At 46.5% G+C, this 16,843-nt stretch overlaps 1 protein-coding gene and 1 long non-coding RNA gene across 2 annotated transcripts in view; both read left to right on the forward strand.

Annotated features, from left to right (window-relative positions):
* Positions 1-16,843, forward strand: part of NMT1 (N-myristoyltransferase 1) — a 40,612-nt gene that overhangs the window by 14,334 nt on the left and 9,435 nt on the right. The window contains exons 2-6 of the mRNA XM_008149245.3: positions 3,727-3,835; positions 8,076-8,220; positions 14,006-14,124; positions 15,040-15,131; positions 15,983-16,099. Coding sequence (XP_008147467.2) covers positions 3,727-3,835; positions 8,076-8,220; positions 14,006-14,124; positions 15,040-15,131; positions 15,983-16,099 — 582 coding nt within the window. The remainder of the gene's footprint in view (positions 1-3,726; positions 3,836-8,075; positions 8,221-14,005; positions 14,125-15,039; positions 15,132-15,982; positions 16,100-16,843) is intronic.
* Positions 10,004-13,996, forward strand: LOC129147331 (uncharacterized). The gene is made up of 3 exons (XR_008554701.1): positions 10,004-10,119; positions 12,839-12,928; positions 13,966-13,996. It is a non-coding gene; the product is annotated as an uncharacterized LOC129147331 (long non-coding RNA).

The raw sequence follows: 16,843 nt of genomic DNA on the forward strand, positions 1-16,843 counted from the left end.
ATCCTCCAGGTGGCGTTAGTCCTCTCGTTGCACCCCCACCACGCACGGCCCCCTTGGGACCAGGCGCGGCTGCCGTCGGCCACAGGGCCGCAACCAGGGCTTGGGTTTGCAGGTTTACCTTCTGTCAAAGGCGGGCTTCCCGATCCAACTCTGCCTGCTCCTCACGGGCATTAAAAACCTTAAAGGCCATGTTCATTAGATCTCGGACCGGGGTCTGAGGGCCATCCTCAGCTTTTTTTTAACTTTTTCTGAATATCTGGGGCCAACTGTGAGATAAGTGGGTGGCTAGCTGGGGAAATTCTAAAAGAGAAAGTTGGGTGGGGGAGGATGAGGGAAGGGAGGGAGCGGACGGCGGGGCGGAAGAAGCTGTGAGGAGAGGGCCTGGGTAGGAAGGCGGACGAGTCAGAGGGGAGGAAAGATTTTCGGGGGGCCGTTCAGATAAGGCAGAAAGTGGAGGGGTGTCCGTAGGTAGAGGAGGTTTCTCGCAAGCAAGGAGAACCTGGGCTGTGGAACAGAAGGAGCAGAGGGAGGGACAGGAGCGCAGATAGAAAAAGGCCTGGACATATGGGATCTCATGCCACTTCCCGGTTTGCCGGCAGAAATTACTGAGGTCAGTAAGGATGTTAAAATCGAAAGTCCCGTTATTGGGCCATTTTGACCTGTTGTCCAATTCAAACTGAGGCCATGCCACGTTACAGAAGTAAATGAAGGGTTTAGGGCGCAGATCCTGGGACAGGCCTAGCTTAGCCAGATTGGTGAGCAGGCACCCTAGAGGTGTGCTCGGATCAGGTTTTTAGAATTTTGATTACCCATGCTCCATACCTGAGGTCAGTAGCCGAGGCTAAAGGACCAGCATCCCAGTCGTCCAGACAAGGCTACGGATGGGGACCCGAGGGACGGCAGGGACGTCTCCACTACCTCCCGGGGTCCGGACGGAGACCAAAAGGCCAGAGAACTGAGGGGCGGCAGGGACGTCTCCGCTACCTCCCAAGGTTCGGAACCCCTCCTGGAGGGGTCCGGAGGGCTATGCCCGGAAGGCAATCTGTGACGCGGGCCGCAGTTTATGTATAGAGACGCTGGACAACCGTCAGGGATCGGCAAGGGCCGGGACTTACCGCTGATGCTGCCAAGCTGGGGGAGAAGCCGGAGGATCCTAGAGAGAGAGGAGAAGGGGGCACCCCGGACCGTGAATGGTCAGATGGAGTGCTCGCACCCTCCCGGATTTCGGCACCAAATGTGAGGTTCGAAGCGCAGGGAACAAAGACAGAGAGTCCAGGCCAGTCAAAAGGAAGTTTAATCTTGCACTCCCGGGCGAGGTTCACAGGTCCTGAGGGTAGGGACATCAGGACCAGGGAAGTCGTGCTGGGCGTAAGCCTAGTCACTTTTTTTATACAGGTGTTCAGTGAGGGCGGAGGACCATGAGCTGAGGGCGGGTGGAATTTCCTCCGCGGGCAGGGGTTCTAGGAATGGAGCCAATATCTGCACCACCATCTGCCTGGAGCCCTGGTCTGTCACTGGTTCCAGGGAGGACCCGCATTTGTGTCGCCATCTGTCTGGTGCACTAGTCTGTTATCTGTGTCACCATCGGTTTGCATGCATTGGCTTCTGGAATTCCTCTGACCTAACAGATACCTACCAGAATGCTCGAAGGGAGAGAATAATCCAGAAAGAAAAGCCAGTTAGGTGAAACATTTGCCGTGAAGAAATCTCAAGTAGGACTCGGAAGTGGGAGCAGGAATCTCAGAAAATGAGTTCTGATCCCAGCCTTCTCCCAAAGGACCATCTCTGCCCCCCTCACTTCTACTCATTTCCTAACACAGAGCTTTGTTTTCCTTAAATGCCCATTTCCTTTCCTTACCCCCAGACACATAAGCCTTGCCTCCTCTTTCCCACAGAAAGGACTGTAAATGAACTAGGGATCCTGGCCTCCCAAATCAGGGATTGCCTCTGAAAGCCCGCTGCAGGCTGCTGCCACCTTGGGGTCTTGCCAGAGTGAGGGACCCGCTGATGGGCTTCCAGGGCATACTTGTGTTTGAAGCCTTTTCCACACTCAGGCCGCCTGTTCGCGTGGATGTGCTGGTGACTGAGGAGAAAAGTAGATGATGCGCAGGCCACGGTCAGGGCAGGGGTAGGCCTGGCCTGGGTGCGCCACGCGCCTGTGGATAGCCAAGAGGGAGGATTAGCTGTTGCAGCCACAGTCTAGGCAAGAGTAGGGTGGTCTGCGGTGGGAGTGTCTGAGCCAAGGCTCAATGAGAGCTTCACCTAGAGTTCCAGTAAAGCTCTGGGCAGGCAGCTTTGTGATTGGGGCCAGGTGGCAACCACTCCTTGAGAGAGCTCCCATGTTCCATCTCTCTCTTTTGGAGTCTTCTTCAGCCCTTCTTTCTCCTCACTCCCATCCCTGGATCCTGCAACCAACCTTTCCCTCGCCTCTGCTGCAAATTGCTGGCTCTCACCCTCTGGACCCTGGGCCTCCTAGCTCCACGCTTCCACCTCCCCTTCCATCCAAGAAATAAAAATTGGTTTGGGGCCTGAAAATCCAAGGGGGAACCCAGAGGAGAGGTTTGATCCCACAGCATAAGAAACCAGTAGATGATGATTAATTTTGACTTTTTAATGGAAGAATTCCAAGGAGGATGGCAGAGAGATGCTAGGCATTACTCCCAGGCTAGCAATGCCAACATCAATTTAGACGTGGCAGAAACCAAACAGTAATTGCGAATGCAAGCTGCAAGGTGAACCTTAAAATTCATCAGTAAAATGAAGAAAACCCAGAATCAAAACTGTTTCCTAAGATCAACAAGAATTGGGAGAAACATTTCAGAGCAAATGAATTGAAAATGTCAAAGAAACAGTATAATATGTGATTTGTGTCTCACTGAAGATATTGAGAGAGAATACAGAAAGTCATAAGAGATGGTAGAAAACCTAAATGTGGCTAAGAAACTGTTTTTGCTGCATTCGCTGGGTGTGTCACACAGAAGGAAAACGACATGAGTGTTACCACGTTCATACTCACCCTCAGGCTTCACGTAATCTCTTTGTGCAGGAATGGCTGGTGATTCACTTTTCCCAGGATCCCTACTCCTGGATTTTGACTATGATTTCACCCAGTCTTAATCAGCTGACAGTTGTCCTCAATCCTGCAGGCCTGATTTAGGCATTTTTCATGATTGTGTGACTATTTTGGACACAGCAATGTTAAATTACCTTTTTCTTTGTTGCTTCCTTCATTTCTAATACTGCCTTGTGCTTTAGATTCAGCCAGGGAAACTCGTTAAAGCTAATGCATTGGGAGGGTAGGAGTGGGGGTGAGGAAGGGTTGCCACAAAGACTATTATTGGCTGTCATCCTTTTAAATTTAGGGCTCTTGGTGGTATGAATGCCCTGTTAACAGGTATCATTTGCCTTTGGTGCCAGCAACCTGACAGTCTAAAGAAAATAATCATAGAAAATAAAAACCAGAATAGAAACAGTCCTTTCAAACAAATAGGACATTCCTTGCACAGCACTCCCTCCCTGGGAGCTGGTGGGAGTAGGAGGAGAGCTGTGTTTTCTGGTGTCCTCCAAATGCCTCTTCTGGGAACCTGGATGATTCTCTAGTCTGCTCTGAAGCCAAAGGCTTGATTAAGGAAGGTCTGGCTCCACAGAAAGCTCTTTGTCAGTGTAGCCCAAAACAGATGATTTTTCTTTTTTTAAACCCTGCATTGGTATTTACTTGTTTTACAGTGGTTTGAGTCCAGCCAATGACACTGGAGCCAAAAAGAAGAAAAAGAAACAAAAAAAGAAGAAAGAGAAAGGCAGCGAGACAGATTCAGCCCAGGATCAGCCTGTGAAGGTAACAAGGAGGCTCTGTTTTCTTGCTACTGAGAGTTGATTTTTCAGATGAGAAGGGTTTGGGGTGAATGTGTAGAAACGATTTAGACTGACCATCTCCACTGGTATTACTTAGAGATGGAGGACTTGGATCCCTCTGCCGCCCTCTGCCACCCTAGACCTAGGTGATGAATCTGCTCTCATACCTTAAGACACAGCAGGTTAGACACTGACTCCCAAGCATGGCGTCCTCTGAGGATGCACAGGTACATAACTGCATGTAGTGCTGTGCAAGGTGCCGGGTGGAGAGCAGTTTCGCTCTGCCAGCCCGTTACCTAGAGCAGTGGTTCTCAGCCTTTTCCATCTAAGTCCCCACCACTGTGGGAATATGAGGCCTATTCTTTTTAAGGCAGACCTTTATGTATTGCAAGCTTTCTCTTAACCAGTTAACTGCTATGATATTTTGAATTTAATTTTAAAAGGTCTGCCGCTTATGGCGTACAAATGGTTAATGCATAGTCCAGTGATGGGCAACCTTTTGAGCTTGGTGTGTCAAACTTCGCCAAAAAACTGAGCATAACTCGGGTAGTGTGTCACTTTGAGGAAAAAACATTATTTCACAAATGTTTCATCCTCAGGAGCAGCAAATGTTTCATCCTCGGCATGCGGCCGCTGAGGTGTCATCAGAAATGGCTACGCGTGTCAGTGCTGACACGCGTGTCATAGGTTCGCCATCACTGCCATAGTCATTGTAATGAAAATCATGAGTCACACGGTCAGTTTCCCAGTTCCACTAGCTAGAACCACTGGCCTAGAGTTTTCAACCTAAGACTGGACCCGGAGGTATTAGCAAGGATTGTTTTGTTTTGTAAATAAAACAACATTTTAAAAAAAGAAAACCTATTATTTCATGTTAGTACTATCCTCTTTAAATATATCTTTAAAATTTATTTTTAGAGAAAGAGGAAGAGAGAGGGAGAGAGAGAAACATTGATGTGAGAGCTTAACTGGTTGGTTGCCTCCCGTACACACCCCAACCAGGGATGGAACCCGCAACCTGGGTACGTGCCCTGACCAGGAATTGAACCAGTGACCTTTTGTTGTGCAGGATGATACTCAACCAACTGAGCCACACCGACCAGGGCTAGTCCTATCCTCTTTAGACTAGATGGGGGAAGTTCATAACATACCCATAATTCCTCTTTTAGAATAGCCTCTCAAACAGTTTATAAGCCTCATGAGAAATTTGGTCTCATTCCAATCTACCTACACTTTCTTTCATGCCTCAAATGTTATACTCCAACTTATTGAGATATGACTTCAAGTAATTTTTTACTATTTTCAGTATCAAACCCCCTATGAAAAAAAAGGCCATCATATTGACCACAGCGTTGGCTAGGTTCTTGCCAGGCACTTGAACATCCCTACAAGGTAGGTGGGGGTCTTCCCGTTCTAAAGAGGAGAGAGGTGGCTCACCTAGGTTTTCCAGTCAGGAATCCTAGCCTAAGCCTATGCTTTGGCTTTAGGATTTTTATTTTTATTTTTGTTTGTCTGGGGATGGGTATTTGGGTGACTCCACGGGGGTGGAGGGTGTGACCTTGAGCCTATATCAAAATGGTTCTCTTTGAAATTAGAAAATATTAATAAAACACCATTTACATAGCTCTTCCATTTCCTTCTTTATAAAAATGAAGTAGTTCATTGTAGAGAATTTAAGGGGGGAATCATAGCAAGAGAAAGAAAACTAAAATCACTTATAATCCTGTGGATGAGAAAGGGGCCACATACTAAATCAGACAAGCTCAGGGGAGGCCTACATGGCAGACCTTACAAGCTCAGAGGCCTAAAGTAACCACATAGGATGGTCTGAAATTAAAACTTTCTAACTGGCCCTCGTCAGTTTAGCTCAGTGGATAGAGCGTCAGCCTGCAGACCAAAGGGTGCCGGTTCAATTCTGGTTGAGGGCACATGCCTGGGTTGTGGGCTCAGTCCCCAGTAGAGGGCGTGCAGGAGGCAGCCAATCAGTGTTTCTCATCATTGATGTTTCTATCTCTCCCTCTTCCTTCCTTTCTGAAATCAATAAAAATATATTAAAAAAACAAACACTTGCCTTGGCTGGTTTGGCTCATTGGATAGAGTGTCGGCCTGGGGACTGAAGGGTCCCAGGTTCGATTCTAGTCAAGGGCATGTACCTTGGTTGCAGGCACATCCCCAGTGGGGGGGTGCGCAGGAGACAGCTGATCGATGCTTCACTCTCATCAATGTTTCTAGCTCTCTATCCCTCTCCCTTCCTCTCTGTAAAAGATCAATAAAATATATATTAAAAAAACAAACGAACAAACACTTTCTATCTGAAAAGGAGTCATGGTGGGTAGTCATGTTCTAGGCCAGTATCTTCCCCGATAAATCTTTACCTTAACTGAGCTTATCTTATGGTCTTTTTGCACCTACATTTATGATAACACACCGTTTGTAATTTCTTTCCTTCCTCCCTCCTTCCCCACTGCACCAGAGCAAAGACCACAAAATCCCTCGTTGTTGTTGTTATGTTCATTGTTAACTATCCTATACCTGCAAATGTAAAAGAAGTATGTGTTTATTAGGTTTACTTTTTATCCAGGCCCAGAGATTCCCCCACTTTCTCCCGCTTCCCTAATCTATCACCAGTGGATTTTATTTAACCCCTTACACTTCCTCCTTTGATTGTAATTTATAAAATAAGGCACGTAACTGCCATTCTCTGGAGCATTTTTTCAGTCAGTTGAGATTTTGCTTCCTGGCATTTGTCGTCAGTTTAGCTCAAGTAAATTCATAAAAATTCTTACAGGCTTAAACGTGTCTTATGTTGACAATCCTAACTCCCAAGGCAATGTAAACATGTTGTTTATAGTCTTCCTGTCCTTCACAATCTAAGTGGGGGAAATAGTGTTAGAAAAAATTATGCATATTTTTAATAATGATAAGAACCAGAAGCCATCAAAAAAATGACAAATTACAACGTATCTATAAAAAGTAAAAAGACCATTTTTAAAAAGATAAACTGGGAAAATAAATATATTAATCAATTTAAAATAATGAAATGAGTAGACAGTTCACAAAGAAAAAATGTAAATGTTTAGTCAGTGTATGAAAAGACGATTAAACTCAAAATGAAAGAAAGAAAAATGAAAGCAGTCTTTTTTTTTTTTCCTAGATTGGCAGAGATTAAGATTTGGTAAATTTTATTATGAGAGTCTAGAGAAACATGTTCTCATAACAATATTTACTGGTTTATTAACCTGTTTTTAGGGGAAAGTTGACAATACATATTATAATTTCAAATGTACATACCTGTTAATCCAGCAAACCTCCTTTCTTAGAATTTATCCTGCAGGAATACATATCCAAATGAGCAAAAATCGACGTACAAGAAAGTTCATTGCAGCATGCTTGTAACACTGAAGAACAAAACCACCAGAATGCCCATTGGTAGGGGGTTGGCTAAATAAACTGTGGCCCATGCACAGTAGTTAGAATGGGCAAGTCTGTGTGGCCACATGGGTAGGTCTCTTAGACATAGTGTTTAAAGAAGAGCAGTTTGTAGAATAATACTATATGATCCAATTTTAGTTTTTGAAATATTGTGTGTGTGTGTTTGGAGCTTGCATGTAAAAAAGTCTGAAATTATATTTGCCTCTTCTACCTCTCAAATTAAGACTGTTGATGACAAGGATTATATTTGAGGGATGGGGTTGTTGGGTTTTTACTTTCTATATATATTACACATTCCTGCATTGTTTGGAATTTTACACTGAACATGTATTCTGCCATCAAACATCACAAGAAGGGGAGAAACCCTGCAGGAAACACCCCCCTATCATATTGCTCATCATCAGCAACTTTCTCCAGTTGTACAATATGTGACCTCTGGGATTGGGATAGAGGAATCATACCCCTTCTTTGAGTTGTATCCCTTCAATATATTGTGTGTTTTTTAATTGATGATTTCAGGGAGAGGGAGCGAGAGAGAGAAACATCAATGATGAGAGAGAATCACTGAACGGTTGCCTCCTACATACCTCCCACTGGGGATCAAGCCCACAACCTGGGCATATGCCCTGACTGGAATCGAACCATGACCTCCTGGTTCATGGGCTGAAGCTCAACCACTGAGCCACACCGGCCAGGCAAGCTGTACTCCTTTTAAGTGTTGAACCTATAATTAATCAAAAGTATTTATTAACATAATGAGCCTTTTCTCTCCCCGACTTTGTCTTGTCTAGATGAACTCTTTGCCAGCAGAGAGGATCCAGGAAATACAGAAGGCCATTGAACTGTTTTCTGTGGGCCAGGGACCTGCCAAAACATTGGAGGAGGCCAGCAAAAGAAGCTACCAGTTCTGGGACACGCAGCCTGTCCCCAAACTGGGTATGTATGTGCTTCCTTCCCCAGTAGAGGGTGGGAGGCAAGGGGTGTGCCTTCGCTGTGCTAAGGGTTCCATACTTAATTTGTGAGGGCTATATTGTCCTGGAGTGCCTTGGGGGTTATTTTTAGAGGGTAGTCTTGAAAGTGCAGTATAGAAAAGGCTATTGTTCAGGGACCTTATCGTTGCACAGTAGCACACTGAAACCAAATAATGGTTCTTTCAGTCCATCATCATCCAGTACGAATCTACAAAGAAAAACAATGCATTGGCACATGATGAATGGGGATGTCTGCCCATGAGTCTGCCTTCCCACATAGACTTTATAGAGAGACTGTCTTATTTATCTGGGCAGATCTTTAATCCTGGGATGGCGAGATCCTCAGCCGCTTCCCCTTATCTCTTGCTTACTAAATACAAAGTAATTTGACATTTTACTTAACGGTGATGGTTCAACAACTGGAATACCATGTGCAGGTTTGGTTGGCACCCTTTAAGGAAGTTGTAATGAACTCTTAAAAGGGTGGGATAGCTAGAAAACCTAAAAGGATTCCAGAAGAGACTGGACATAGCAGAGTTAGATAACCTGCTGAGACCAAGCTACAGCTAACCTTGATGGCTAACTTCAGAGGGTTGCTGTTGACAAAAAGTTTCCGGAGTGGTTGCGTCATGATTCTGGGCCCATTGATAGCCCAACTCCTATTTTCTATGTGACTGGGAAAGTCAGTCTGTGGGAAAAAAACGTATTTTTCACACCAAAAGTGAATGACCTTCAGGGTGTTCATGTTACTGCTCCCCTTCAGAACACAGTGTGATTTGACAGTGTGTTGGGTAGGGAGGAGGAGGCGGGCAGGGGCAGGGCCAAAGACGGGTGAGGGACAGCTGTGCCCAAGGAGATTCGTCTACTCCAGTGGTGGGGAGTACACAGTTCAGAGCCTTGCTACTCAAACTGGTTCTCAGACCAGCAGGATGGGCATTGCTTAAGGGTGTGTAGAATTCAGAATCTCAGGCCCTGCTCCAGACCTTTAGAATTAGAACTGACGGGGGTTGTGTCCACTTTGAAAGCTTCAGAAGCTCTGCTCTGAAGCAGATGCAGTTCTTGGGCAATCCGGAAGTGAGCTGAGGGACGCCCTACAGGCACAGTACTGCTGGGTGGTCAGGAGCGGTGAATCACCACGGAGGCTATTCCAGAACCTGCCCCAACCCATCCACCTTGTCTGTCGGGCTGCTGCAGGCACGTAGGTCCGGGCCCAGCCTAAGCCCTCGAGCAGGGCTTTGGGTCACGGTAATGCTGTTCCTAGGGCATTACTGGTAACCAGTTCCCGGGACCTCTTGCCCTTCATCGAGCAGGAAGAAAGCAGAGAGCCACATGCTCTGCCTCTGAGTGAAGTGCATGGAGAGACGGGTGGTGACCGCCGGATATCTTGGCTCCTTATCAGATGGGGTTTGGGTTGATTTTATTTTTCACTGGGAATTTGCAAATGGGTAACTTAACTCCCTTTTTTACAGACAGTGGAACCTGGGGATGAAGCGAATTAAGTAATAGGCTTCTGTTTCTCTTCATTCCAGTTATTCTTTATTTTTTTGCCTCAGTTTCTCTACCTGTAATTATAGGAAGTGCTGCATTTTTGTTGTTTGTTTGTTTGTTTTCAGAAAGTTCATGAGAAAGCCACACAGTTGCTCACAGGAGCCTTAATGCACTCAGGAAGGTGCAACGATGCTCAGTGCTATTTCTTTGAACTTGCCTTCTGTGCAGTGTATGGTGTGGGGCTTTGTGGAAGAGCCGTCGCTCTGAGCATCTGATCAGTCTGCCTTTTCGGTCCATAGCCAGTTCAGTCCTTTGTTTCCGTGAAGCAGCCCATAAAGTACCACGTTCCTGGTGTCGGCTGCTCTGCGTGACTGAGGTGCTACCCTCCTCCTTGCGAGTGCCCTTGGTGTTGTGCGATTTCTAGCTAGTTGCCTTTATATTTTCCACTGAAATGGGCTAATGATTGTAAAATTCAAGTATTTCAAGTGAGCCGTGTTTTCACCACTCCCTACCTTGTTGGGACTGATATAAATTGTTTTCCACTAAAGAGACCTAGAATTCTTTAGAAGTTTAAAAATCACCCTAAATTCCCCATTTAAAGGCTTTCTAAACAGCAAGTGTTTTAGGCTGTGTAACAATTCTGTGTGCTCCAAATAAATTTTTTAATCTCTTTTTCGGATCATATCATTTCATTTTTATTTTAAAAAGTTGTTTTTTTTTAATTTATTGATTTTAGAGAGGGATGGTGGGAGGGAGGAGAGAGAGAGAGAGAGAGAGAGAGAGAGAGAGAGAGAAACATCAGTTTGTTGTTCTACTTATTCATGCATTCATTGGTCGATTTTTGTATGACCAGGGATCGAATCCGCAACCTTGGCCATATCAGGACAATGCTCTCCAGTGGTCGGCAAACTCATTAGTCAACAGAGCCAAATATCAACAGTACAACGATTGAAATTTCTTTTGAGAACCAAATTTTTTAAACTTAAACTTCTTCTAACGCCACTTTTTCAAAATAGACTCGCCCAGGCCGTGGTATTTTGTGGAAGAGCCACACTCAAGGGGCCAAAGAGCTGCATGTGGCTTGCGAGCCGCAGTTTGCCGACCACGGCTCTAACCAACTGAGCTACATAGCCAGGGCTCCTTTTACTTTTTAAAAAATACATATTTTTATTGATTTCAGAGAGGAAGGGAGAAGGAGAGAGAGATGGAAAAATCAATGATGAGAGAGAATCATTGATTGGCTGTCTCCTGCACATCCTCCACTGGGGATCAAGCCTGCAACCCAGGCATATACCTTTGACCGGAATCGAACCTGGGACTCTTCAGTCCACAGGCCAACGCTCTATCCACTGAGCCAAACCGGCTAGGGCTCATTTTACTTTTTAAAAGTCACCTTTGTCCATTTCATTTGCCAGCTCTTGCCACAGAACTGGTGCATTCTAAGATTTCATGAACAAGTGGTGAAGGAGTGAATGGAAATGCTTGTTGCACGCAGGACCTAGTAACCAGCCTAAATTAAAAGATTTGGCCTTGAGATTATTATAGTACAGTCATGTGCTGCACAATAATGTTTCAATGAAGAATGGACCACACAGCCCTGCTGGTATGGTTCAGTGGATTGAGCATCATCCCATGGACCAAGAGGTCCTGGGTTCGATTTCTGGTTAGGGCACATGGCTGGGTTGTGGGTTCAGTCCCCAGTAGGGGGCGTGCAAGAGGCAGCCCATCAATGATTCTCTTATTGATGTTTCTAACTCTTTCTCCCTCTCCCTTCCTTTATCTGAAATCAATAAAAAAAAAAAATATATATATATATATTTTTTTATATATATATATTTTATTGATTTTTTACAGAGAGGAAGGGAGAGGAATAGAGAGTTAGAAACATCGATCAGCTTCCTCCTGCACACCTCCTACTGGGGATGTGCCCGCAACCAAGGTACATGCCCTTGACCGGAATCGAACCTGGGACCCTTGAGTCCGAAGGCCGACGCTCTATCCACTGAGCCAAACCGGTTTCGGCAAAAAAATATATTTTTTTAAAAAAGAAAAGAATGGGCCACGTATACAATGGTGGTCTCATAAGACTATAATGGAACTGAAAAAGCCTTATCCCCTAATGACATTGTAGCACAACACATTGCTCATGTATTTGTGGTGATGTTGGTGTAAATACACCTGCACTGCCAGTTGTATAAAAGTATAACACAAGTAATTGTGTATAGTACATAATACTTGATAATAATAACTGGCAATGTTACTGATTTATGTATTTACTAAACTATGCTGTTTATCGTTATTTTAGAGTATACTCTTTCTACTTATAAAAAAAAGTCATTTGCTGAAAACAGTATGTGGTATTATGCTGACAGCAGCCTTCTACATCTTGTGTTTACCACATTTCTTGATTCCATCATTTTCTCTTGTGCTTGATTTAATGTTGTGTTGTGTTGTGCAGTATTGTGCTATACAGGCTTGTAGCCTAGGAGCAATGGGCTATACAATAGAGCCGAGGTGTGTGGTGGGCTATACCATCTAGGTTTGTCTAATTGCACTCTGTGATGCTCGCACTGGGAGAAATCACCTAATGATGCATTTCTCACATGTCCCTGCTGGTAAGGGTGCATAACTGACTGTACCGTGGGGAAGACCACCGGTATCTTATCCATGAAATAATTTAGGAAAATAATAATAGCAAAAAGATTCTGAACTTAAATGTATTTTGGAAAAGGAAGTTCAGTATAAGGAAAAACAAACTTGCAACTAGATAAGATGAGAGTAGAAATCCTTGGTACTTTCCAAGGACCTGGCCCTTGGCTTTGTACACTCAGATTTTATATGGCAGTAAATCGGAAGTGGATTGACTTATATTGAACTACTTCACAAGGGCCACTTTATGAATAAACCAAAAGACCAGTTTCTAAACTAAGGAAGAAAAATACCAGCTCTCGCCTAAACAAACCTGCTGGGGAGCCAGATTGTAAGTAGGTAGCCGGCTGCTTCTCTGCTACGTAATCCCCCCAGTGTTGCCTGTAATTTCCAGTTTGTGACCCTTAGCATGTTTGTCATGTTTCATGTCTTGAATATTTTCCCAGAAGGTGGTACATCTTGTAGAGTCGGGACCTTGTCTTTCCCTGGCTATATCCTGGTGCGTGATGTCTGATGCACACTGGTGTTCAGTGAATGTGAGTGGAAGTGTTGGATGGTTAGTGCTGAAGGTGTTGTCCTCAACTCATAGCCATAGCTGGCCATTTCTGCTTCACCTGCCCCACAGATAGGCTACTGGGCGGGTCGAGAGCTGCCTGTTACACATTAGAATGATCTATTCGGCCAGGAGTTTGAAAGTCAGTAAAAGCATGAAGTGAGTGTCTATAGTGTCTTATGCTAGAAGCAAACAGTGTACTGAGTGGGTTCCTTTTGAAGACTCAGTTTTCAAAATGTACTAAACGCTGCCTTCTTCCAGGTGTGAACATAAGTAAGCTCTGAATTGTAGAAACTAAATACCTCCAACAGCCAAAATTGAGTGTTTGATGTCCAGCGTTTATCCAATGACTGATTCGGCTGTGGGTGGGAATCGGAGCTGTATCTCCTCAGCACCCCCAAGCACTCCCTACACATTCCACAGAGCAGCGGTGTCTGTCCGGGGTGGGGTGTTGTGTCAGAGCCTAACTTCCCGGCAGCATTGTGTGGACTCGGTGATTCAGCCTAAAGGTCCTCGCAGGACTCTGTAAACCCTGAGGACCCGCGTTGGCAGCAGCTGCTAACGGGCCACATTGCTAAAAGCTAAGGCTGGCAGGGCCAGGATCCAGCCTGGCGCCTAGATGCCATCATCTGGTTCAGGAATGGGCCCAGTACATTGTTGCTGTTGTCACAAAAGCAGCTTTGTTACAACTTCTTCTCAATTCATCGAGGTTGATGGGCCAGGGCCATGACAGCACTTTCTGCACCAACCAGGAGGCAGGAAGCCAAATTAGTCAACATTAATGTTTGTCACTCAGTAACCAGAGGGAGATAGAAAAGGATTTCCAGAAAACCAGCCACCTTGGATCCCAGTGATTGTTCTGAAGTTTTGCCATGAATTGGCCCTTAGTTAGGGGCCAAGGGAAGCTGGAGAGAGGGTCTGCAGTTGCCAAGCACAGAGTGTTCTTCAGATGGGGGGCTCCTGGGGACAGGAGGAACTTGTTCTGGTTGATTTGTGAACTGAGCTCCCTCCCTCCCCCAGGAGGCAGCGGGTCAGGCTCATGGCTGTGCTCTTCTTCCAGGAGAAGTAGTGAACACCCATGGTCCCGTGGAGCCTGACAAAGACAACATCCGCCAGGAGCCCTACACCCTGCCCCAGGGCTTCACCTGGGATGCCTTGGACCTGGGGGACCGTGGTGTGGTGAGTAGTCCCGGGCAGGCCACCGTGTGGATTGGGCCCTTTCACAGAGAGCCCTGCAGTCAGAGACAGCTTCTACTCAACCTTCTTCAAGGACTCTCTTAAGAGCTGAGCCAAACAGGTCTGAGCAGACCCCCCCCCCACACACACACCCAATTATTTCCTCAGTTAAAAGCAAGTACTAACCCTGGCTGGTATGTCACACACACATGCACGCACGCGCACACACACACACACACCCGCCCACCCACCCACCTCTCTGCTAGTATTGCCTCTGGGGCCTGCCCAACACCACAGAAATAGCACTTGGCCTCTCTGGCAGGTTGAGAGTTTACCTCTATAGCTCTTCAAAGTGGCTATCCTTTTTTCAAGCTTTCATTTTTTTTTTTAATTGGTTTTAGAGAGAGAGGGGAATCGGGGGAGAGAGATGGGGGCAGGGAGGGGAGGAAAACTAAGAGAAACATCTGTCGGTTGCCTCCTGGATTCAGGGCACATGCCAAACCCGGATCCTAGGCATGTGCCCTGACTGGGAATCGAACCGGCGACCCTTCGGTGCATGGGATAGTGCCCACCCAACTGAGCCACACTGGCCAGGGCCACATTTTGCTTGTTCATCATTCATTCATTCCCTTGTCTTAACGAGGAGGTGTTGGTTAGTTGGATGACATTCTTGGTTGTCTGTCACTTTATGTACTTAAGTGGGCCACTCTACCCTGTGGCTCAGTTTTCTATTACAACTGCGGTGCTCATGTGCTCATTTCAGAAGAGTCCCTGCCGTGCCTGGGATGGAAAGGATTTGTGAGATCAAATAGTTTTTGGTAGTTTGCCTTGTCCTTCTGAAAAGCTTGGAGCCCCAGGGTATCAGAGTTGGCCCCCATCTGGCAGAATACCTCTAAGACAGCACCTGCTTCTCTACAGCTGAAAGAATTGTACACCCTCCTGAATGAGAATTACGTGGAAGATGATGACAACATGTTCCGATTTGATTATTCCCCGGAATTTCTTTTATGGTGAGTTTAAGGGCTTTCTTACAGTTCTGGGCCAGAGAGCAGAACCACCACAGAGCCCCAGATTTCTCATCCCCACTGAGCCAGCCTTTGAATGGCAAGTTAGTGTGTAATTTCTGAGTTCCTGCATCTGAAGGAGACGTGCTTCTAGTGGAGCTTAGCATCGAAACCTTAGAATGACTGGGTGAGGGAGACTTTGTGGAATTGTTACCCAGAAGAAAAGATCATCTAGTCTTTGGGGACTTGGTGTAAGAATGGGGAAGAGCAATGAAAGCTACTGATATTTAAAAAATTAAAAAGGGATCATTTTCTATCCATTTTCTGAGTACGCTCGGTTGTATGAAAATGGCCTTGTGTGGCTGGGCCACATTTAACATCCAGGAAGGTAGAGGAATGAGGCTGACGTGTAGAGAGGCTGGAATGTAGCGGGGATGGAGGAGGGAAAGAAAGACCGGCAAGCAGAAAGGGGAGTGATGGGGCCCGGAGGGCAGATGCAGACCAGTGTTTCAGGGGCTCCATGATTGTCTCCCAACCACGGGGCCCACTGGACTCAGAGCCAAGGAGGCCAGTTCTCTGGCCTAAGCTGTCAGAGGGAGTGAATACAAAGTTGGATCAGATATAAAACCTCAGTATGACAGTCTGGATTGGGTGGGTAAGTAGGCCAAGTGGGCTGAGCAGCAAGAAGGGACTATGACTCAATTCCACTGTGTCCAGGAGGGCTTGGCCCTAAAGGGAATTTAGGTGCTAACCCCCAGGGACGTGGTAGCAGAAGGTTAGAACCAAACTCAGCTGTGGACCCCAAACAGCCCGCCCTGGCTGCTGGCGAGCAGCACCACAGCCCCTGTCTCTTCTAGGGCTCTCCGGCCGCCTGGCTGGCTCCCCCAGTGGCACTGTGGGGTTCGAGTGGTCTCAAGTCGAAAACTGGTTGGGTTCATCAGCGCCATCCCAGCAAACATCCACATCTATGACACGTAAGCACCAGCGCCATCCCCCAACTCCCACATCCCTACCATCCTGCTCCGTCTGGGAGGGAGAGGAAGAAAAACAGGTACACACACCTTCCACTAAAGAAAGAGGGAAGGTCCATGAAGGGAGGGAACTCAGGCCTGGGAATAGAAATTCATAGTTAAGAACCATCTATTTTACTCAACTGTTGCTGATTCTCTTGTCGGGGACCTGGGCTGGATGAGGGCCTCCCTGAGGGCCAGTGCACGACCTGACCAGTTGCTCAGCGTTTGCACTTCAATGGGCCGGAGCCAGGGGGCTCTCATTCAGAGAGTCATGAGGCCTTCATTCTCCCTGGAAATGTCAGAACCATCTGCCATAGTCTTCCAGACTTATGGGTTGTGGATTCTTGTTGGTGTCAAAACCCTTGCAATCCTAGAATACCCTCGACTTACTCTGTGAGTTTTTCTATCTGCTGAAGGTGGGGCTCCCCCAGCCTGCCACTGAAGATCCATCAGGGAGATGCTGGCAGTGCCTTCAAGTAGAGCAGTTTGCTTGAGTCCCACTTCACCTCTGGAAGTAGAGTCTGGGTTGTGGTGAGAGCGGCTCCTTGCCTGGTGCAGCAGAGCCGTGGCAGAGAGTCCAAGCACCGACTGCTGAGCCTGATGGTGGCAGAGCACGTGCCTGCGCTGAAGGCCCGGTCCCTGCAGGGTGGCTGCACGTGCTTGTAGGGATTGCCTTACCTGTTCAAAGCCTGGTCACGGTTTTTC

This window comes from Eptesicus fuscus, chromosome 20 (assembly GCF_027574615.1).
Source record: "Eptesicus fuscus isolate TK198812 chromosome 20, DD_ASM_mEF_20220401, whole genome shotgun sequence".
In the NCBI taxonomy this organism is placed as follows: Eukaryota; Metazoa; Chordata; class Mammalia; order Chiroptera; family Vespertilionidae; genus Eptesicus; species Eptesicus fuscus.